We start from the raw sequence: 25,639 nt of genomic DNA on the forward strand, positions 1-25,639 counted from the left end.
ATATATGCAAAGTATGAGTGACTTCATTGACCAGAGGACAAGATTCACTACTGGATTACTAATGCTTGCCCTGTGGAGAATTATACTACAGGCAAGGGCATGAAACGCTCAAGTCCAATCTTGTTCCTTACCTTTGGCATAATGCCAAATTCTATTATAATAACAGACGAAGGTAAGCCAGATATGAATAAATGCAACTCACCATTAGCTCATTTCTAAACAGAAAATTCAACTAGCTGCATGGCACACTGAAAAGCACATGCGTTAGACACATGTGGGATTTCCCACGGACTTTATCCATTCCGGAAGTGCACAAAAATTTACTGAGTCAAGTACTCCTAAAGCTATGCCATAACAGAACTTTTTAATTGACTGATTATAGAAACTTCATGTTAACAGAAACTTAAGGCTCTTCTCTAGCCCCCAAAATCCTGTCACCAGGCTTCAATAGTTCAGAATCAAAACTTTTCACTCAACCCTAAGGAAGAAAACTTCTGATATCTTCAAGAGGTAATAACTTTCTCACAGAAATATAAATAAACCTAGATTTATGGCCCTCAGTCTCTTTGCCTCAGCTTCTTTATATAGATAGATAGATACCATTCTCTGGACTAGCCTAGACATCGGATTCAAGTCTTATGTATGAACCTGAGAGCAGAGACAGCAAATGTTGTTTCTCAGTCTTCTTTGATTATAGAAGGCCCCACTCCTCCTAGCTCTGTCCCACAGAATCCTGCTTAACTCATCTAGACTTTATCAGGATTGTGGCACTAAAGGTAACGGCTCAAAATAATTTTTACTTAAAGTGCTGATTTGTCGGCCATTGTCTTCTGCATGTACATTTCCCTTGAAGATGCTAATAAACATTTCCTTAATCTCTTTTCATTACTATTCCTAATATTCTTCCATTTCAAAAGATGTCATTTTGCTTACCTTATTTTTAAGAAGAAATTTATTCCTGCAGATCAAAATTTCCCGCAACCATTTGAGAATTTCTGTGCTACTAAGCATTTGATGACTAGTTAATTTCTTGCAAATGTAAAAAAGCATTTGTGAGCTGCAGAAACAAAGTTCACTGTTACCAGCATTGCCAATAAAAAACCTAATACAGATAAAGTCAGTATAAAAGAATGGCATTCTCTATTAATGGACAAAGTTTAGAGAAGCTTATCTTCCTTTCCAGGATTTATTTTAGAGAAATGATTATCAAAATGTTAATAGCACTATAATCAAAAGAAGTATACAGATTACATTAAAAAAAAAAAAAAGTACTTCTAAGCCCTCTTCTCCCCCAACCACTTCATCCATGCATCTCATCCTCACAGAGGACTCAGGAAAAATTACAGATCAGATGTACAGCACAGACTGTATGTAAACCTAGTGCTCTAGAGCAGGGGTCAGCAAACAACTGCCTGCAGGCCAAATCCAGTCCATCATCTGCCTTTGCAAATAAAGTTTTAGTGGAACATGGTCACACTGCACTCATTCATTGTCTATGGCTACTTTCATGTCCCAAGAGCAGAAGTAAATAGTTATAAAAGAGACTACCTGGCCCACAGAAACTAAAATATTGCCGACTTGGCCCTTTAGAGAAAGTTTGCTTATTTCTACTCTAGAGCTGCACTGTCCAATACAGTAACCACAAGTCAGCCACATGTGGCTACTGTGCACTTGAAATGTGGCTTGTCTAAACTGAGATGTCCTATAAGTATGAAACACCCCAAATTTTGAAGATTTTAGAAAAAAGAACATAAAATATTTTATTAATAACTTTTATATTGATCAATGTATTAAAATATTATATATATATACACACTGGGTTTAAAAATATATTATTAAAATTAATTTTACCGGTTTATTTTTGTAATGTGGAAACTAGAGAAATTTAAATTACATATGTGATTCACATTACATTACTATCAAAGAGCACTGCTCCAGAATCTAGGATTTAACTCAGCTGCCAAGTGACTTGGTGTACCCACTTCTACAAGATAATAACAAAACCTGAGGCTTACACACTTCCATTTTCCTCAGTGTGTTACCTCTAGGCTCACTGAAAGGTAATAATTCATATAACCAAAGAAATAAATTATAAAATTATATACACATATAATTTTGCCTTCTAAGCAGATATTCATTATATTAATTCATCCACAAAAAACACCAGTATTATTGAAAACATGAGGTTATAGTTTAAAAAACTGAAATAAACTATTAATATTTAAAACTTTAACACTCTAAGTTTATAAATGATAAAAATCAATTTAAAACACAGTTTAACCACATAAAAATTTGAAATAGCAGAAGACATACCAAACAATAGTACTTGTGGTTGGGTAATGAAATTTAGCACAATTTTTAAAAATTTATTTTCTAATTTGCTGTGACAATGTTCTTACAGTTAAAATAAGAAATAACCTAATAATTTCAAGTCAAATAAAATACAAAAGCATAAAACATCTGGCAGTATAAGTGAATAAAGTTAATAAACCAAGTATATAGAGTTAATATTTAAAGACAAAAAAATTTAAAAATTTAAGTTGAATTAAAAAATAAGGGTGCATATACCTAATTTCCCAAAATGTTTCTACAGGAGCATCAGGATTCCACAAATCAATGCTATCTAACTGATGAAGAACCAGCAGAGCCTGAATTTTTAAAAAAAGAGAGAGAGAAGACTTACTCAAAAAAAAATTTGGTAAACGTAACACTGGAGTATTTATTTTACAAATACTAACAAACTGAGCTACTTAATTACAGCCTCAACATGCAGTAAAAGGCACAAGAGAAAAGCTCTGAAGAACCGAAATCTCTAGGGATTATATATACAAAATGAAGTCACTTTATTCCTCTCATTGTTACTTTAAATGGCATGTACACATAAGTTAAATACTGATGAACTCAGAGTAGCAGTACACATGCGTAAAAACTGCTGTAAGACACACATAATATGATTTCAGTAAGTATCAAAGAACTCTATGGAAAATAAAATTAACCCCCAAATGAGGAGAGCTCTCCAAAACTAATATACACAACATTTTACTTCTAGGTCACAAGTTAAAAGTAGAAGTCATCTTGTTTGCCACAAATTATTGGAACAGAAGGGTCAAATTATTTTTCAAAAAGGAGAAAGGGGGAGGAAAACAGATTTAGCATTGCATAGAGATTATTCATCCTAAAATATTTCAATTGACCATAGAACTGAAATGGATTTGGCTCACAGAACAGGAATATACAACTAACACACAAAAACACTACTATTGAATAAATCAATGCCATCAAAAGTACAGAGTAGAACTAGAGTCTTCCTTCAAACCAACCCTATCTTAACTCCAACAGGTGAGGTTCACAGTGCTTCCCCCAGACGCACATTACTGAGCCTGTACATTCCTCAGTCCTTGGTCAGCTCATTTGGAGATTCTTTACTCCTCTTTAAAGCTGTGTATTAAAACTACAATGAAACATTGTTTGGAACACATAATGAGAACTGATTTCTTCTCTTAAAATCAAATGAATAAAGTGCAAATAGAGCTGCAATGATAACCTGTGCAAATAAGCTGCAATGATAAGCTGCAATGATTCCCTTTAAATTAGGGGGAAAATATGTAAATTTCTAACCTTGGGCAACTTTATAACTCCAAAAGCTATAAATGGTATAAAGATCAGACCTATATTATCTTATTTCAAATACTTTCACTGTAATTATTTTGAGATATTTACTAAAAACTACAATGCACTGTGAGAATCTTCAAAAATTATATGTTATACCTCATATCAAGGAAAAATAGCACATATTAACATACAATTTTTGTCTTAACGTGCAAAAACTTAGTACTATTTACTGACATTTTTAGTTTAAGTGGCAAATTCTCTAACATTTTAACATTTTTTTTAATATTCAAAGAAAATCTGTTAGCCTTTTCTCTCCCTCAGTGGTTATCTTCCTTTTCATGTTCCTTTCTATTTTAAAACTTTCCACATATAATTTTAACAAAACTGTATACACAGTATATTCATTTGACATTTCATAATTTTCCATATTGCTATGTGACCTGCATGGTTTAATGGATGCTTAATAGTTCACCAAATTGAAATATCATCCTCTTGTTACTGAATATGAACATATTCTCTTACTAGTGAATATTTAAATTTCCCCTTATGTTCTATTATAACTAAGAGCAGTAACCATGTATGTGTACAGCTTTTTCCTTTTCATTTATATTCACAGGATTAAAAAATTACAGGAATGGAATTATTTGGACAAAAAAAAAAAATGACATTTGTATGGCTCCTGCCAAATACTGTCAAAGAGCTTTCCAAAAAGAATGCAAAGAATACCAACAGCAATGCACACAAATATTAGTTTGGTACAAAAGTAACTGTGGTTTTTACATTGTTGAACTTTGTTGTTTGACATTAGAATACATTCTTTAAAAAATGTGGTTATGTTACACATCATTTTAATGGGCATTTCTTGCTTTATGTTTTTTTTGCTAATAACATTACTTGCTATTGATATTTATCTTAGACTATAGAAATGATGTTAGACAAAAAGCAAATTTGAGTTATTATTTTATTCACGTTTAAAATGGGTTGTAAAGCAGCAGAGACAACTTGCAACATTAAGAATGCATTTGGCCCAGGAACTGCTAATGAATGTTCAGTGCAGGGTGATTCAAGAAGTTTTGCAAAGGAGACAAGAGCCTTGAAGATGAGGAGTGCAGCGGCTGGCCATCAGAAGTTGACAACAACCAACTGAGAGCAATCATCAAAACTGATCCTCTGATAACTACATGAGGAGTTGCCAAAGAACTCAACTACTCTATGACTGATTGGCATTTAAAGCAAACTGGAAAAGTGAAAAAGCTCTATAAGTGGGTGACTCATGAGCTGACTGTAAATAAAAAAATCATTTTGAAGTGTCGTCTTCCCTTATTCTATGCAAAAACAATGAACCATTTCCCAATCGGATTGTGACATGTGATGAAAAGTGGATTTTATACAACAACCGGTAATGATGAGCTCAGTGGTTGAACCTAGAAGCACTCAAGCACTTCCCAAAGCCAAACTTGCACCAAAAAAGGTCATGGTCACTGTGTGGTGGTCTGCTCCCTATCTGATCCACACAGCTTTCTTTTTTTTTTTTTTCCACACAGCTTTCTGAATCCTGGTGAAACCATCACATCTGAGAAGAATGCTCAGTAAGTCTATGAGATGCACCAAAAACTACAACATCTGTAGCCAGTATTGGTCAACAGAATGGGCCCAATTCTCTACTACAATGCCTAAACACAAGTTGCACAACCAATGCTTCAAAAGTTGAACAAACTGGGCTAAGAAGTTTTGCCTCATCTACCACATTCACCTGACCTCTTGCCAAGCAACTACCACTTCTTGAAGCAACTCAACTTTTTGCTGGTTGCTTCCACAACCAGCAGGAGGCAGAAAATGCTAAGAGTTCATCAAATCCCGAAGCACAAATTTTTATGCTATAGGAATAAAAAAACTTATTTCTCGTTGGCAAACAAGATCGTAACGATTCCTGTTTTGATTAATAAATATGAGTTTGAGCTTCGTTATGACAAGGAAGCCTGCTATGCTGAAAGCCATGGGGTCACAAACAATCGGATGTGACTTAGTGACCAAACAACAATAATGATTTAAAATTCACAGTCCAAAACCAAAGTTATTTTTATAAAAACTTAATACAAGCAACGAGTGTCTAACAATGAGTGCTGAAACATTTTTGGCAAAACAAAGCATGATAAATAATGAAGTAGTAAAACTTAAATATATAGTTTGATGAGTTTTCACAATAGTATATATCCCATATAACCAATGCCGAGACCAACAGTATCAACACTCAAAAGAAGCCTTTTGCACATTCCTTTCCAGTCATCAGCTCTTGACAAAAGCAGCCACTGTTCTGACTTCTATCACCATAGATACCTCTGCCTGTTTCTGAACTTTATGTAATGGGAATCATACATCATGTTCTCTTTTGTGTTTGGCTATTTTCACTCAATATCATGTCTGTGAGATTCACTCATGCTTTGCACTTAGCAGTAGCTTATTCTTTATGCATTGCTGTAATCAATGGAATGAAATAATCCAAATTATTCTCTATTCTACTGCTCATAAATGAGCTGTTTACAGCTTTTGGGGATATTATAAATTATGCTATTAATATTTTATACGTGTTTTTTGGTAAACATATTTGTTGGATACATACATAGGAGGAGAATTGCTAAGGTATATGTTTAGCTTTTGCAGATACTGCAAACCAATTTTTAATGATGGCTATACTAATTTATTCATTTATTAGCAGAATATGAATAAAAACAAAGTACAGTTGACCCTTGAACAATGAGGAGGTTAGGGGTGCTGACCCCCCATGCAGTAAAAAAACTTACATATAACTTTTGACTGCCTAACAAGTTAACTACTGATAGTCTACTATTGGCTGGAAGCCTCACCAATAACAGAGTTATTAACACATATTTTTGTATGTCATATGTGTTACATACTATATTTTTACAATAAAGCTAGTAAAAACAAAATGTTACTAAGAAATCATAAAGAAAATACATTTGAAGTGCAGTACAGTATTGATCAATATTGTAAGTTTACTTCATGTTTACAAGATGCATCAACTTTTTCTGTAACAATGATGGCATCTTCGATAGTGTAATCCTTCTGGGCTTTCATGATGTTCTCTTTACCGGGGTTCTCTTCCAGAGTGTCAACAATCCTTTCCATAGATTACCATGTGTAATGAGCCTAAAAAGTCCCTATGAACCCCTGATCTAGAAGCTGAATTAGAGACATGTTTTGGGCAATGAGACCACTTTGACATCTTCAGTGTTAAACTCATGGGGTTCTGGGTGGCCAGGGGCACAGTCCAGTATCAAAAGAACTTTAAAAGTCAGTCCATCATGGAAGCAACCCAGATGCCCATCAGCAGACGAATGGATGAGGAAGCTGTGGTACATATACACCATGGAATATTACTCAGCCATTAAAAAGAATTCATTTGAATCAGTTCTAATGAGATGGATGAAACTGGAGCCCAGTATACAGAGCGAAGTAAGCCAGAAAGATAAAGACCATTACAGTATACTAACACATATATATGGACTTTAGAAAGATGGTAACGATAACCCTATATGCAAAACAGAAAAAGAGACTCAGATGTATGGAACAGACTTGTGGACTCTGGGAGAAGGCGAGGGTGGGATGTTTCAGGAGAACAGCATTGAAACATGTATATTATCTAGGGTGAAACGGATAACCAGCTCAGGTTGGGTACATGAGACAAATGTTCGGGCCTGGTGCACTGGGAAGACCCAGAGGGATCGGGTGGAGAGGGAGGTGGGAGGGGGGACTGGAATGGGGAGTACATGTAAATCCATGGCTAATTCATATCAATGTATAACAAAAACTACTGTAATGATGTAAAGTAATCAGCCTCCAACTAATAAAAATTAAAAAAAAAAAAAAAAGTCAGTCCATTACTGGCAAGATGCTTCCTCACTCCAGTAACAAAGCATTGATGGAACTAATCCAAAAAAACGAGCCTCACTGTGTAGGCTTTCTTGTTGTACAACTAAAAGACTAGCAACTGATATCTATCTTTTCCTTCCCAGCCTTGGGAGTTAGAAGCCATATATTATAGATAAGGGCAGTTTTGATCATACTGTATTTGCACAAAGCAGTAGAGGTAAGCCTATCCCTTCCTACCTTAAATCTTGCTTGCTTCTCTTCCTAATAAATGTCCTTTGTGGCATTTTTCTCCCCCCTAGAATAGGGCACTTTCATCCACATTATAAACTTGTTCAGGCTGAGATCCTTTTCCAGCAATAATTTTCTTAATAGAGTCTAGGAACCCATCTGCTGCCTCATGGTCAGAAGCTGGTTCTCCTTTATCTTGACATTTTTAAAGCCAAATATCCTTCTAAAATTGTCAAGCCATCCTTTGCAGGCATTACATTCTCCAGTTTTAGATCCTCCACCTTCCTTTTGCTTCAACTTGTCACATAAGGACTTCACTTTTTCTCAAATCATGCTGAAGTCAACAGGTATACCTTTCTTACAGCAATCCTGCATCCACATAAAGGTTGTCTTTTGAATATGAGAAAGACATTTAATAAAAAGGACAAGGTTTCATGCCTACTGGAGTAGTTGCAGCAACAGCTTCATAAATTTCCATTTTTCTCCCTCAACAGTCTGTATGTTGGATGCATTTATCTTGAAATGGCAGACAACCACAGCTACAGCTCTCAATCTATAGCACACATCAAACAATCCAACTTCTTATAATGTCATGGCTTTTCTCTGCTTTCATCGCTAGTGCACTCTGTGTAGGTCACAAGGCATTATTCAAGGTTTGGTACTGCACCAAACATGATGAAAAACACATGAGAACTCAAGAGACCACTTTTTGCTGATATACAATTTAGTGGGAGAGAGAAACTTCTCAGAGAACATTTTAAGCAGATACTCACGACATGTGAGCTCACCAAAATAGTAACAAAACAGATATGAAGTTATTACAGTAGTATAGTATGTACTACAGTTAACGTTATACAACTAGGATTTTTTATTTCTTGGCCACACCAGGTGGCACATGGGATCTTAAATTCCCCAACTAGCGATCAAACCCAAGACCCTGCATTAGAAGGGCAGAGTCTCAACCACTAAATCGCCAGGGAAGTCCTCTATGCAATTATGATTTAATACTGCATCTTTACATTTGCTTACATTTCTTTTGACTGGAAGACACAAAGTACAGTCTGTAAGTTTTTGTAAATTTTAACTTTTTATAGTAGATTTATATATATTTTATGTAGTAAATTATAATATTTGGATAAACAACAAGGTTTACTGTATAGCACAGGAAACTATATTCAATATTCTGTGATAAAACATAGTGGAAAAGAATATTAGAAAAAGAATGCATATGTGTAAATTGAATCACTTTGCTGTATAGCAGAGATTAACATATTATAAATCAAATATATTTCAATTAGTGAAAGTCAGTCAGTCGTGTCTGACTCTTTGTGACTCCCATGGACTATAAGGTCCATGGAATTCCCCAGGCCAGAATACTGGAGTGGGTAGCCGTTCCCTTCTCCAGGAGATCTTCCCAACCTAGGGATTGAACCCAGGTCATATGTTGCAGGCAGATTCTTTACCAGCTGAGTCACAAGGGAAGCCCAAGAATACTGGAGTGGGTAGCCTATCCCTTTTCAAGCAGATCTTCCCAACCCAGGAATCGAACCCAGGGTTTCCTCATTGCAGGTGGATTCTTTACCAACTAAGCCATCAGGGAAGCCAAAAAAATTTTTCTTAATTTTTGTAATATTTCAATTAAAAAAAGTAAAGAGGTGTAATAAATGATCCCCCCAAAATGATAATACAGACTGGTAACCAGATATATTATATGCCATGACATACCTTTTCTTAAACATACCTTGTTTTGATATTGCAAAGCCAGCAATTCACCTGCAGGTTTTTTCAAACTGTTCACAAATACACAAAAATGTATCCAATATGTCTAAAAAATATGCATATAACTGGACCTGCATAGTTCACACCCATGTTGTTCAAGGGTCAACTATATAATCACTTGATATTTCATAAAGCTTTCTGTTATTTGCTATCTAGCTTAATTTCAATATAGTGATAAAAGAATTCTGAATGATTGAATCCTTCAGAATTTGTATGACACTCAAGATATACTAAACATCCCACATGTACTTGTAAAGAAAATGCACTTATTGAATGTAGTTCTCCATATGTGTCAAATAGGTCAAATTTGATAATCATGTTTTTCAAATCTTCTATCCTTACTATTTGTTTCCTGGCTTATTCTACCAGATATTGAGAAAGGTATACTTAAGTGTCTCACTATAACTATGTATGTCTATCTGTCCTTTTACATGTTTTTTATATTATATATTTAGAAATTTTATGTATTTTTGCTTTATATATTTTAAATCTTTGTTATTAGACTCACATGAAGTTTTATTTTTTGAATAGATTGGACCCTTTTGTAATAATAAGATGTGTCTCTTTATCATCCAACAGAGAATAACCTAAATACATAAAGCAAATATCAACAGATATAAAGGGAGAAACTGACAGTAACACAATAATAGTAGGTGATTTTGACACATCATTTACATCAATGGACAGATCATGAACACAGAAAGCCAATAAGGAAACACTGGCCTTAAACAACACATTAGACTAGATCAACTAACAGATATACAGAAAACATTCCATTCAAAAGCAGCAGAACACACACTCTTTTCCAGGTGTACATGGAACATTCTCCAAGATAGATCACATGCTAGACCACAAAACAAGTCTCAATAAATTTAAGAAGACTGAAATCATATCAAGAGTCTTTTCCAACCACAACACTATGAGACTAGACATCAAGGAAAAAATACGGAAAGCACAAACATATGGAAGTTAAACAATATGCTACTAAACAACCAATGAGTTACTGAAGAAATCAAAGAAATAAAAAGATACCTGCAAACAAATGAAAATGAAAACACAATGATCCAAAATCTATGGGATGCAGCATAAGCAGTTCTAAGAGGGAAGATCCCCCTAGTTCTAAGAGGAAGCCTAGCCCAGGAAACTAGAAAAATGTGAAATAAGCAAGTTAAACTTAAACCTAAAGGAATGAGAAAAAGAACAAACAAAACCCAAAGTTAGTAGAAGAAAATCATAAAGATCAGAGCAGAAATATTTAAATAGACTAAAAAAAAAAAAAAAAAAAAAGATCAATGAACCTAAGAGCAGTTCTTTGAAAAGATAAAACTGATAAATTTATAGCCAGACTCATCAAGAAAAAAAGGGAGAGGGCCTAAAACATAAAATCAGAAATGAAAAAGGTGAAGTTGTATTTCTGGCACCACAGAAATACAAAGGATCATAAGAGATTACCATGAACAGTTACATGTTAATAAAATGGATACTCTAGGGAAAAAAAAAATTCCTAGAAAGGTACAATCTTCAAGACTGACTCAAGAAGAAATAGAAAATATGAACAGACCAATCACCAGTAATGAAATTGAATCAATAATTTAAAAATTCTCAACAAACAAAAGCTCAGGACCAGATGGTGAATTCTACCACTTAGTGAAGAGCTAACACCTATCCTTCCCAAACTATTGCATAGGAAGGACTGCTTCCTCCCTCATTCTATGAAGCTATCATCATCTTGATACCAAAATGAGACAAATATATCACAAAAAAAATTGTAGGCCAATATCACTGATGAACACAGATGTAAAAATTCTCAACAAAGTATTAGCAAAAAATTAGCAAAATACATTAAAAGGATCACACACCATGATCAAGTGGAATTTATTCCAGGGATGCAAGAATGTTTTAATATCTACAAATCAGCCAATGTGATACACCACATTAACAAACTGAAAAATAAAAATCCTACGACCACCTCAACTGACACAGAACAACCTTTTGATAAAATTCAACATCCATCTGTGATCAAAAACAACTCTCTGGAAAGTGGGCATAGAAGGAACATATCTCGACAAAGGCCATTTACAACAGACCCACAGCTAACATCATATTCAATGGTGAAAACCTGAAAGCACTTCCTTGTAAAATCAAGGGAACAAGACAAGGATGCTCATTCTTGCACTTTTATTCAACACAGTTTTGGAAGTCCTAGTCACAGCAATCAGAGAAGAAAAAGAAATTAAAGAAATCCAAATTGGAAAGGAAGATTAAAACTGTCACTGTTCACATATGACATGATACCATACATATAAAATTCTACAGACAACTACCAAAAAACTATTAGAACTCATCAATAAATTCAGTAAAGTTACAGGGTGCAAAACTAATATACAGAAATCTGCCACATTTCTTTAACTAATTATGAAATACTAGAAAGAGAAATTAATGAAACAATCTCATTTATCATTGCATTAAAAAAAAGTTATATACCTTGGAATAAATCTACCGAAGGAGGCAAAAGACCTACACTCCAAAAGACTAAAAGACACTGATCAGAGAAATTGAAGATAACACACGTATTGATAGATACACTATGTTCTTGGGTTGGAAGAATCAATATTGTTGGGATGACTATACTACCCAAGGCACTCTACAGATTTAATGCAATCCCTATTAAAACACCAATGGTATTTTTCAGAGAATCAGAAAAAAATAATTTTAAAATGTGTATGGAAACACAAAGGATCCAAAAAAGCCAAAACAAACTCGAGAAAGAACAGACCTGGAGGAATCATGCCCCCTGACCTTAGACTGTACTACAAAACTACAGTCATCAAAACAGTATGGTACTAGCACAAAACACTGATCAATGGAACAGGATAGAGGACCCCACAATAAATTCATGCACTTATGGTCAAACTATGACAAAGGGGACAAGAATACACAATGGAGAAAAGACAGGCTCTTCAATAAGTGGTGCTGAGCAAACTGGACAGCTATTTTCCTTACATAAAATAGGGAAATTAGAACATTCTCTAACACAATACATAAAAATAAACTCAAAATGGATTAAGGACTTAAATGCAAGACCAGAAACCATAAAACTCCTAGAGGAAATATAAGCAGAACACTCATTGACATATTGACAGTATTTTTTTAGATCTGTCTCCTAAAGCAAGGGAAGCAAAAATAAACAAATTGGACCTAATTAAACTTAAAAGCTTTTGCACAGCAAAGGAAACCATTGACAAAATGCAAAAACAGCCTACTGAATGGGAGAAAATATTTGCAAATTATATGACTGATAAGAGATTAATATTCAACATACATAAATAGTTCATACAATTCAACATAAAAAAAAAAAAAACCCAAACAACCCAATTTTTAAAAATGGGCAAAAGAACTGAATAAACAGGTTTTCAAAGAAGACATACAAATAGACAACAGGCATATGAAAAGATGCTCAACATCACTAATCATCAGGGAAACGAAAATCAAAACCACATGAGATGTTACTTCACACCTGTCAGTATGGCTATCATCAAAAAGACCACAAATAACAAATGATGGCGAGAGCATGGAGAAGAGGGACCCTTGTACGTTGCTGGCAGGAAGGTAAACTGGTATAGCCACTGTAGAGCACAGTATGGAGGTTCTTTAAAAACTAAAAACAGAACCACCATATAACCCAGCAACTCCACTTCTGGGTACATATCCATAAAAACTAAAAACACTAATTAGAAAAGATACATACACCCCAATGTTTATGACAGTATTATTTACAATTCCCAAGATATGGAAACAACCTAAGTGTCCATCAATGGACATATGAATGTGTCTTTATATACATGAATGTATAAAGATGTGGTGTGTGTGTACATACACACACACACACATACATACAATAGACTACTACTCAGTCATAAAAAAGAAAGAAATGTTGCCATTTGCAGCAACACAGACGGACTTGGTGGACATTATGCTATATGAACTAAGTCAGAGAAAGACAAGTATGATATCACTAATATGTGGAAACTGAAATATCCACAAACTAGTGAATATAACAAAAAAGAAGCACACTCGCAAATACAGAGAACAAACTAGTGGTTACCCGTGGAGGGAGTTCCAGGGGTGTACAATACAGGTATTGGGGAGTGGAAGGTACAAACTGCTGGATGTAAGGTAGGCTCAAGGATGTATTGTACAACATGGGGAATACAGGCAATATTTTGCAGTAACTCTAAATGGAAAGTAACCATTAAAAATTGGATAAAAAATTCTTAAGGAAAAAATTTTTAAGGAATAAACTTTTAAAAATGAGAATCCACATAGTTACAATGTTACATTCAAGAGCCTAGAATTCATGTTCCCCTTACCTCCATGGCCTCCTGAGCAATCTCTGGCATGTGTGACTGAGGGACCAGTTGGACAAGCCCTGTAATTAATTCTGCAGTACTGCCTTGGGTTTCAGGCCCCTGTTTTCTTGGATTCTGCAAATAAAAAAGCAAATTTCAATTAAAAACAAAATCACAGGACAGGGGCCGAAGGGTGGAGGGAATGGAGACTGACTGCTAATGGGTTTTTAAGTTGATTTTTGAGGTGATAAAAACGTTCTAGACCTAGATAGCGGTGATGGCTACACAACCTTGTATACATACCAAAACCGAATGAATTGTCACTTTAAAAAGGCAAATTTCAACATATGTGAATTTTACCTCAAAAATAAACATCATAAGACTTTTTAAAATTAAAAAGCTGCTGGAAAAAAAAAAAGCTGCTGGGAAGGAGATGGGAGGGGGGTTCATGATGGGGGGACACAAGTGTACCCATAGCTGATTCATGTTGATGTATAGCAAAAACCACCACAATATTGTAAAGTAATTATCCTCCAATTAAAATAAATAAATTTAAAAAACTGCTCTTGTTAAGACAATAAAAACACATTACTTTAAAATATCATGATTGATATCATTTAGTAGTTATTCCTATATTTATCCGACTTACAAAGATTTAGGTTTTTTATAAGTAAAACTATAAAATAATCAAATATTTACAATGAACCTTTCACTATTTTAACTTACCTTTCATTACTCTGAGAAAAGTTGTTTAACCACTAGATGGCAGCAAAGAAAATGATTTCAACTTTGATCTGTTTCTAATTTCAAACTTGGAAAATAGTATGTTTTGCTTACATTCTTGCTCCTTGACAATAAAATATTTCACACAGAAGGCACTGGTGACTGACGCATTCTTTGACCTGAACCACAGCCATGCAAACAGAGCGACGCTAATACATGACGCGCATGACGAGATAGCACCTCGAGTAATGTGTGCTACACAGCAAAGAAATGAGGGAAGGTACTTCATTCCTTCTATGAAGTCTTAATGACAGATTTTAAGACTTTTTCCATACCAAAGTTCTAACAATTTCTTCTATCAGACTTCCAAATTTGGATGGACTTTTCAAAGAGTCCAAAACAGCATAGGCCATTCTGGGGGTCACTAATTCTTTTGGGAATTCTATTTCTCCTCCCTCTCTCAGAAAAAAATATTTTTTAAATTCAGGGGGTTCAAAAAACTCTTGAAACTATGGACATGAGTTTATAGATTTCTATAGTATAGTAACTTGAAAAATATACCATCAAAATTAAAAGTATACTTAGCACTTAAGCCTGTTACTCAAAGCAACAGGAAATGTTTTAGACACTATTTTCCCAGGACTGGAAAATTCCACAGAGGTTAAATATGTTATGCTATGAGCTTCAAAATATATTTCTGCTATGTTTTGGGCATTAATAATATTAATGTTAACTGTATTTTAATAATAGTAATAACATCCTAACATTTATGTAGTACTCATTATGCATTTATTCTGCATTGTTCCTAAGAGCATGACATATAATATCTCAGTCTGCTTAACAATATGAATTATTATCATTATCACAATATTTCAAATAAGAAAACTAAAGCACATGGATTTCCCTGGTGGTCCAGTGGTTAAGACTCCACACTTTCAAAGCAAGGGGCATGGGTTCAATCCCTGGTTGGGGAACTGGTTCAACCCCTGCTCAGGGAACTAAGATCCTGCATGGCCCATGGTGCGGTCAAGAAACAGAAAGAAAGCCGAAGCATAGAGGGGTAAGTCACCCAAACCACACAGCCAGTAAGTCTCCAGAGCCCATGCTTCTCAGCATTCATGTAACTACCACTCATTCTCATTGGCTAGTTCCTAATTATCTTGTGTATTACAGTAATGCTCTCAGGAATCTAATACCATCTCAGGCTGTAAGAGAAGAATAACCACAATACTTGAGTGCTAACCATACTCATTTTTATCTCCTTTTCCTCCCAATACAGTATAGGCAAGCAAAGTCAGTGATAATAAAAGGCTGATGATAGGAAGAAATAAGGATAGAAAAACTCAATTTTTAGGTAAGAGCGATTGGAGACTTAAAAAAAAACAACTGAACAGATACAGGAAGCACTTGATTTATGGTTGCTTCATTATATCCAAACCCCATCCTAGGGTTATATCTGAATAACACATAATCTGGTAGCAGGGTATAGACAGAAGATCTCACCAAAATATGTTAGTTTAATAATAAGAAAAAATAAGACAAAAGAGTATGATTTGATCTAATTATATTAGTAATCTCTATAAGTTCACTTTCTTAGGAATGTCAAGTTTCACGTACGATCAGGAAGGTTCAGTAAGTGTTCTTGAGCTAACAATCACCCTCAAGGTTTTGGCATTTCAGTTAAACCAAATTAAGTTAGTATAATAATTGCAAGGCATTTTATAAAAACTACTCACACAAAGCAAGAGCTTCGGATCTGCATGAATTAGTTTCACCATGGACAAGAGAAGATACTTATAGCTTCTTGTCTCCAGGTCTGTAGGTTTTTCTTTAAATTTAAGGCTTGTTACTTTTTCCTTAAATGTAAGACTCTAAAAACAAAAACATGACATTTACCTTCTAAGAATCAGACATCAGAATAATGATAATAGCTATTCAACATTTTCAAATAAACATAGTTTTTAAAAACTTTGAAAAATAAAGGGACATATTTTATAGCACCAAACGTATGGTATAGTAGAAACATTCAATAGAAAGTATAAGATTAACACAATCAAGCTTAAAAAGCAAATAAAAAGTATTTTTGCACGTCTATATTGTTCTTATTTCTATTGTCGTTGTCCAGTCACTAAGTTGTATCCAACTCTTTGCAACCCCATGGACTATAGCACAGCAGACTCCCTGGTCCTCCATCATCTTTGAGTTTGCTCAAATTCATGTCCACTGAGTCAATGATGCTATCTAACATCTCATCCTCTGGCACTCCTTTCTCCTTCTGCCTTCCATCTTTCCTAGCATCAGGGTCTTTTCCAATGAGTCGGCCTCCTCATATCAGGTGGCCAAAGTATTGGAGCTTCAGGTTTAGCAACAGTCCTCCCAATGAATATTCAGGGTTGATTTCCTTTAGGATTGACTGATTTGATCTCCTTGCTGACCAAGGGATTCTCAAGTCTTTTCCAGCACCACAACTCGAAAGCATCAATTCTTCAGTGCTCAGCCTTCCTCTTACATATTCTTATATAATCTTATATATATTTTTATATAATCTTGCAAAAAGTTTAAGTGAAAATCTGCTAAAATACTAAAATCTTTAAAATAAGGTTGGTGGACTCCTATGTTAAAAGCGATTTTCCAAATGTTAGAACAGGGATAAAATATTTATTCTATAGCTCTCACAGATACAGTGAGTAACTCATGTAATAAAATATCTCATATACATATATACAAACATTTCATAGAAACAATGACATTATCAACTGTAAGATGCATCATTATTTTACGTATCATAAAGAATGAAAATCGTCAACTGCAAGATATCACACAAATAAGATCCACCCCCAAATTCAGAAATGTTAAATAGGTGCTTCTTAGAATTGATGGAATATGCTATACAGGCAATCTCTGTATTTAATAGTTTAACTTTTTCTTTTTCCTTTAATGGCATTCCATCTCCCAAGTTACAGAATGCATGTATTTTGCCAGAAGAACACTTATAGAACAAAGAAAGCTTTCTTTGAGAAAAGTTCAATCATGGAAAATGTGTTTCAATTACAGAGATACTATTGTAGAATACTATAATTATGGATGTTATTCAACCAAAAATCCAACATTATATTCTGGATCCAATACTACCTTTTTATCTGTTCTTAGAAAACATCTTCCCTTTTCTTTTAAAAGGAAACAAAAATACATGCTTTTGACATGTATGCTTTTTTATGCACATAGTGTTCTTGCCTGGAGAATTCTAGGGATGGGGTCACACAGAGTCAGACACAACTGAAGCAACTTAGCAGCAGCTGCATATGCAAATACACAGATGGGAGATTATCCAGCATCTACGGACTCTTAATAAAAAATGTCCATGAAAACAAGCTGTCTTTCAAAGGTAAAAAGGAAAGGTGTGTTCTCTATAACATGCAGCAATTATTCCCAATGTGTATGTGTGAGAAAAGTGTTTGTTATAATGCCCAAGAGCACTGAAGGTTTTTGTCCTTTTGTTTAATGAAATGTGAGACACTTTTAAATATAAACTTTGCATTCTATTTCTAATTTCCTGTGCAATATGTGGCATCCAATGGGCAAAATAGTGTGTTAGCAGGAACATTCACTCTAGCCCAGGAGTCAGCTTCCCCTACGCATCCCCAAAAGATAAGGAGCTAATCAAAGTATTTTGATTCATAAGTAAAAACTGAAGGAAAAAGAAACCAAAAAAAGAAAAGGTGACATTCACTAAGATTTTAACAGCATTTTGTTAGAAAATATCTCTAAGAAAAAGTTTAACCCACTGAAATAGTAGAAAGCATATATCATTAACTAGCATTGCAACACTATTGCAGTATTCGACATACCACAATTCTTACTGAAAAGTCTCATTTGATTTTCTAAAATAATCAAAACAGCAAGAATGGGATAAAGATACTGAAAAAAATGCAATCTCAAGAAGATAGAAATCAAAATTCATGATTAATCTTACCGGGGCCATTCGTATTGCTGGGTGTGCTCCACAACCCTGGACTGCTTTATGAAGTGTTTCACCAAACATATTTCGAAGTTCAACTGAGTGGCAATATACAGCATCAATCTTAGGCCACCAATCCAATGCAGACTGGAGGAAAACAGAGACCATACGAAAGAAAAAGTCCAAATTTGCACGAGTTATATGCTCTGGTTATCACTGTGGTTTTATGGTTGATTACTTCGTAAGAAACTTTCTAAGACCATGCAAACACACACTATGATTTCCAAAGTCTTCAAGTAATGTCTTTAATTCAAACACCAAACCATACATCTGTTTTATTATCATGATGAACATGAGACAAAGAGCCCACTGCATGAGCATGAACAGATGAGACTGTCTTTTCTCACTGATAATCTAACAAGTCTGAAAAACAGAGATTAAAGAGCTAATTCTCCAGCCAATCTTTTTTTTGGTAAGTTTAATGTTTTATACATTTCAGAAACGTATGCATATATAATATATATTTTCCCAAAGCAAGAACGCTATTATCAGTTTTAAAAGAGATCAGTGGTTCAACACGGTGTTGAAGGAATACGTGGTAAACTATTACTTAAACGCCTACAGACAAACAGCAATGATAATTACAACATGAAATTAGTAAATGAGATAAAGCTATTAGTAAACCTATAATCTTAAATTGATATGCAATGATGGCACAATACATGAGAAGACTAATGATCACCACAAAGACAAAATGATCATAGCTAAATATTTTTAAAGGTAACTGGGTTTTTTTATGTAAATATTTTTCTGTAGTTCAACTTGTTTAGCTTTGGTTCTAGTTTTTAGTGCCTATTTTATTTGAAAGTGTAACTTTTAAATGAAGTAATAACTATATTATGAAAAATGACAACTATGAAAATCACTGAAACTATTAAGTTTGTCTCTCTGTGAATACAAAAATGACTGGATGAATTCTTCACTACATAATGGAGAGTATGCAAGGAACAGGATTACTTAAAATACAGGCTTTATAATACTCCTGTAACAAAAAATACCTGCAAGAACAATTTGAAACAGTAGATAAGGCGATATAATAGCTTCATATCCTGTTCCCAAGTTCCTTCTAATTCAACACTAAGCTAATTAAATTCTCAGCATTTAATTTTTTTAGCCCTAACCCTTAGAATATTTTGAGGAGCATCGGGTTATATTACCTAAACCTCAGATTTTGGGTTTTTTTTTGTTGTTTTTTTGTTTTTTTTGTTTTTAAACCTCAGATTTTGGATTATGAACTCTATTTACTGGATTGTTGTTATTCAGGCACTAAATCGTGTCTGACTCTTTTGTGATCCCATAGACTGTAACCCACCAGGTTCCTTCTGTCCAAGAGATTTTCCAGGCAAGAATACTAGAGTGGGTTGCCATTTTCTTCTCCAGGGAATCTTCTCGACTCAAAGATCAACCCACGTTTCCTGCTTGGCAGGGAGGTTCACCACTTGGCAGGTGGAGTCGCATCTATGAATGTGTGTGCATGTGCTCAGTTGTATCCAACTCTCTGTGACTTCATCGACTGCAGTCCACCTGCATCCCCTGTCCATGGGATTTTTCAGGCAAGAATACTGAAGTGGGTTGCCATTTCCTACTTCAGGGGATCTTCACAACCCAGGGACTGAACCTACGTCTTTTGCATCCCCTGTACTGGCAGGCAGATTCTTTACCATTAGTGTCACCTGGGAAGCCAAGACACATCTACAGTGTACTATAAAACCAATTTACAAAATAAAATCAATACTTAATTCCATTCACAAAAAAACTTCAACACTATGAAGGAAGAAGTACTTTTATTTGTACAATATGGTTGTCTCCATTTTTCTCTCAAATTCTTTATTTACTTCCTAACAAATGATTAAGTTTTATTAACTTAGTTATATAGTGAATTCCTTAAACTTTGGTCAGTTTGGTCACCTGACTTTCCCACGGCAATCAATACTCCTTGATTTCCATATACTTACTAATTTATACAGCTTGTGTTGATCAACTTAAAGTAACAAAAGCTGAATAATCACAAAATGCACTGATATAAGGGTCCTCTGACTATACTGAACTCATAATGTCAGAAGCTGCTTAAAGACATACACATCCCATGTAACATCCTACCCAAATTATTATGGCATTGTTATAGCTGCTGAAACTGTCTCATGGTACCAGGTATACCCTATGTGACTTTAACTTAAGATGTAGTTACTGACATAATTGCTATTTTATATAACAAATAAAGTCATTCATTTTAAAGTAAAAGATACACTTTCAAATAAAACAGGCACTAAAACCTGGACATCATGTAGTTGGTAAAAATTTTAGTGTTCCAAGCAATTATTAAATGTGTCCTTTCAGAAACTAGTCAATTAAAGTAGACTTGTTCTTTTTTGTCCTTGAAAATCCTAAGTGTATTGTCAAGTAAATGGCAATACTTTTATAATACAAGCAGATCATATGGCAATTCTTCAAGATTATTTCAATAAGTTTCACATGCCTTGGAAATAATTTCTCTCAGCAGAAAGAGATAATCTCATTCTCAATATGTGAACTACCCATAAGTAAACTAAAGCAAATTGCTATAAGGAAAAAACAATAGTAAGTATTAAGTACTATACCAGCTACAGCATGTTGTACTGATGGGTGAAATATTTGGTTCCTATTGTGTATATTATTTTATTTCCCAATGATAACAACATATCTAAACTAACCTAAAGGAAGCCTATAAAGATTAAGCACATAATAAAGATTTTATAGCTAAAATTCATCACTTATGGCATTCCATAATAAGAGATGACAGAACTACCCATATAATTTTAGAAAGGGATAAAAAGCTTAAATTATAATAAAATTTGAACAGTTACTAGATTTTCAGATTTCTTAAGAAGAAATCTTAAGGGAGGACTCTTTTAGACCTAAAAACAGTACTTATGAACTGAATATGAGTATGTGTCACAAAAGCAAAACAGAACTGCAAACATTATTACTACTTCTACATAAACCCTCAAAACCACATCAGTAATAAAACTTTTATCGAATTTGAGAATGTGGTAATTTTTAAAAATCTGTGAACTGGCTAAACAACCAAGGAAGAAGAGAGCTCATGAGGTGTACTGAACCAAGAATCATTTAAAAGAAAATCTTTTACTATGAATGAATTTAAGATCAGGAGTTCAAATACCTAAGAAAAACTTTATGTGATTTCAAGACAAAACATTTCTATAATAACTACATTCAGTGAAATTCCATAATAGTCAATTCTACAAATTTGCATCTGTACACACGGTCCTTTTCAGTCAGAAAATACTTTAGATTCAGAATCTGTTAGCCTCAAAACAAAGGAAAGAAAAACCCTAACAAGAAACAATTTATCAAACAATCTTATGTTATGATAAAGTATCATTATCTAAGGCCCAACTTTAAAACTATTTTATAGAATCAAATTTATGCTCCTTTTCAAGCTACTCACTAAAAGGTTACAGATGCTTACTTAATATTTTAAAAGTTTAGTCAATACAGGTTTTTCTTTATAAAAATAGATTTCTTAGATGTGGCCTGATACAGACACACTCCACCTTCACACATGCAGTACGCATTGGAGTATAGGAGGATGCACAACCACTTCACCATATACACTGAGGCATGCATGAAGTACCACTCCAGGCATGCTTTAAACCCACAAAGGAGCAGCTCAGCCACTTACAGCAGTGCCAAGTCCATGCTTGAAAGTGCTCTATATATTCAATTGTAGACAAAAATATTTCACAATTAAAGTAACTAGCCACAGAGTATCAAAAAAGTATATACTTGGGTTTATTAAATACAAGCTTTAAGCATTTATGTAAACCATCCACTCTAATAAATGGAATGTTTTTAGTATTATAAGCCAAAGGATAAAAAAGTAGTAATATTTTATTTCTGAATTACACATAAAATTGAAAGGTAAAAATCTTTGTTGTTTCTTTTTTTTTAAGTAATGGCCTTGAAAGTAAACCGTAAGAGCACAATGTCCTGGCTCATTACATTGGCGAAAGTAAGGCATAAAATTTTCTAAGTTTTTACTACAAATATACCTTATCTGCCATATCAGATTCATTAAACTTTCCCTTTTGAAAGAAAGAGTAGTTAATGTTACTTCTACTTATAACTGATCCTCAACTGAGAGAGTAATCATTCCCTCGGGCATTTTTATTCATAAAGTCTGGGGGCAGAGATGGGAGAGAAAGGAAGTGGCACAAATGGTACTTAATGAAATGAGGACCAAGGATACCAAATGTCCTACAATACACAAAGCAATTCTGCATAACAAAGACTGTACTGACCAAAAATGCTACCAGCACCCCACTGAGGAAAACTAAATGTGTCACTAAATAGTTTTATTAATAGTTATTACTCTTCTGTATGAGTGGATAAAAGAAAATGTGGCAGAATTTGGTATAATTCAATACATCCAAAGCAATGAAGGTGGGAAGGACATCTTTAACTCCCTAGAGACAAACTCTTAAAGTGAAATGTGACTGTAAAGAGGACAAATATACCTAAGTTAACAATGATTAAAGTCTTTTTTTAAGGGAGGAAAAAAGGAAAAAGTTGAACAATTTACATATACATGTGAATATCTAACAATGTATGAAAGTGGAGCTACTGTAACACCTACTATAACACCTTAAAAACCCTCAAAATATGATTTAGAAGAACAGAAATTTTTAAATCCATGGTCCAAATGTGGTATGGTTACTATCTTTCCACTTAACATACTCACATCACAGTTGAAGCCTTCACAAGTACTTTTTAATGAGTTTACTTATTTTGTCTGATATGCTTTTGTACCATGTAAACACCTCAAAGTATTGTTTCATTTGTTTAAGGAAGAAAAGTACAAATACGATCTCACCATTTTTCTTTAATGTACATAAATGAGCTACAACATAAATACTGCTACTTTTAACTTAAACAGTAAGGTGACAGTTCAGAATGTATCAAATGCTGGGAAAGAGTATTAATACGTAGAGCTTTAGGATGAAAATGTTAAATTATATTTTCAGTGACACTGTTCTCAAGGGTTTTGACCCCAAAATCTTTTAAGTTTAATCTTTCCAAAGGATCCTATTAATTCCACCTTCCTCAGTAAGGGTCCTGGGATTCAGATTAAATATGAAAAATACAATTGTATGTCAGTTATTAGATAGAATCATGTATGAGAAATCTTCCTGTATCATACATCTAAATTCAAAATCTTTTGTAAACCAGAAAGACTGTTCATAAAAAGAAATAAGATAGGAAGAAAGAAAAAATTTTAAGCAATTTAGCAATACCTTTTGGACTTACATTGGTGATGATTCGATGGAGTGAATTTACCAGCACATAGTGAAATGTAGAAGGGGAATTCTGAGCCAGGCAGATCTACAGAGGAAAAAAAAAAACAGTAAACTATTTCTATAAGAAAAATATATAGTAACATACACGAGGACAAAAGAAATAACAAAAAGGAAATTTTTTAAAACAGAACACATTTTTTAGGATCTTGAAATTAACTTTAACACATAAACAGAAATACTGATAAAGGTGCAATCTATCATCTTTCTACTCATTTCACATTTATAAAGGATCAACAGCATCAGTAAATGAAACTGATGCAAACCGATGTTCTCACCTTGAAGTGTTGGTTATTGTGAGGGCTTATTCGGAAGCAGGAGACAAGGCAGTCGATCATGAGGTCCACGTCTGCCGGCTGACTGCCCCTCGAGAATGGCTTACTCGGATTAAACAGCAGGTTCTATGAAAATCCCAAGCGAAAATTAAAGCTTTTCAACAGTCACGCAGTGTTTTTACTACTAGTATTTAATAACAACACATCATCCACACAGATGGCAGTAACATGTAGTTGCCAGAGGAAACATGAAGTGTTAATGTTGTGGTTCATGATAAAATTCTTACTAGACCACATATGGTTCCTTTCAGGCCCAAATTTCTACATTATTTTAAACCCAAGTCTGAATATTTATGGTAATTTAAGAAAACTGGTTAATTCTGTGTTTTCTTCATATTCTAAGCCACTTAATGTAGCCTGAGGAGCAGTAGCAAAAGCAGATCCTATGAATTTAATAAAGTGAAAGTGAAAGTCACTTAGTCGTGTCCAACTCTTTGCAATCCCATGGACTATACAGTCCATGGAATTCTCCAGGCCAGAATATTGGGGTGGGTAGCCGTTCCTTTCTCCAGGGAATTTTTCCAACCCAGGGATCGAACCCAGGTCTCCCGCACTACAGGCAGATTTTTTACCAGTTTAGCCACAAGGAAGAAGACTCAGAACTTTTGTGTTAGCAATGATCTTCAAAATAAACTAGTATAGAATTTATACTAGAGATTTGTTTTTCATTTAACATTTTTAAGTTTGTGTAAGAGAAATAATAAGCATGTTACCTTAAGATCAACCACCATGGACTGAACCAGTAGAAAGATGACAGAGTTATCTTCCCAATTAATGTAAGTACTTGCTTTACACAGTTTGACACAGGCGATTGCAGCGCTTTCAGTGAGCTGCCTGCTTCCTCCATGGCCGGCAAGTGCTTTTCGCAGACTGTCCAGAAACAACTTCTACAAAATTCAAATACAGCAATGAGATGATATAAGAAATTTCTTAGATTTCAGACTGATCTAATAAAGTAGCAAATTATCAGCCGCTAAAAACTGTACTCTCTATAGAAATACTGATACATAATTGATACTTATGGTTTTAAATTTCATAATTTTAAGTAGTTGTCATAATTTAAACGATTCTTGAATCCCCCCCCCAAAAAAAGATCTGTTCTTCCCTTTCTTTGTTGAATTATTAAAGGAATATGAGAAACAGTCCTTCCCAAACAACGTAGTTGACTTCTCAACCCTGAATTTAGCTGATCAAATTCTCTTTTTATATTACCTTTAATTTCTAAACACTATTCTTTCTTGGTTATGGTCTATCTCAAACTGTTCCATCTTTACCTAAAACTCCAGGCTATATTCAACCTTCAGCCTTCTAACTAAGGATATATTGAAAGCTGTTCTATTGCTCTAAATT

The 25,639-nt window shown here is 34.2% G+C and overlaps 1 protein-coding gene across 9 annotated transcripts in view; it reads right to left on the reverse strand.

Moving 5' to 3' along the window:
- The window catches only part of NF1 (neurofibromin 1), a 233,396-nt gene that overhangs the window by 132,007 nt on the left and 75,750 nt on the right, over positions 1-25,639 (reverse strand). For 6 of the 9 annotated variants that reach the window (XM_070478736.1, XM_070478738.1, XM_070478739.1 and 3 more), the window contains 9 exons: positions 25,003-25,176; positions 24,233-24,355; positions 23,908-23,982; positions 22,283-22,312; positions 18,556-18,687; positions 16,319-16,453; positions 13,881-13,994; positions 2,569-2,648; positions 934-1,057 (listed from right to left, as the gene is read on the reverse strand). In XM_070478736.1, coding sequence (XP_070334837.1) covers positions 934-1,057; positions 2,569-2,648; positions 13,881-13,994; positions 16,319-16,453; positions 18,556-18,687; positions 22,283-22,312; positions 23,908-23,982; positions 24,233-24,355; positions 25,003-25,176 — 987 coding nt within the window. The remainder of the gene's footprint in view (positions 1-933; positions 1,058-2,568; positions 2,649-13,880; positions 13,995-16,318; positions 16,454-18,555; positions 18,688-22,282; positions 22,313-23,907; positions 23,983-24,232; positions 24,356-25,002; positions 25,177-25,639) is intronic. The other 3 variants (XM_070478737.1, XM_070478735.1, XM_070478734.1) reach the window with 1 other exon arrangement.

This window comes from Odocoileus virginianus, chromosome 17 (genome assembly GCF_023699985.2).
Source record: "Odocoileus virginianus isolate 20LAN1187 ecotype Illinois chromosome 17, Ovbor_1.2, whole genome shotgun sequence".
In the NCBI taxonomy this organism is placed as follows: domain Eukaryota; kingdom Metazoa; phylum Chordata; class Mammalia; order Artiodactyla; family Cervidae; genus Odocoileus; species Odocoileus virginianus.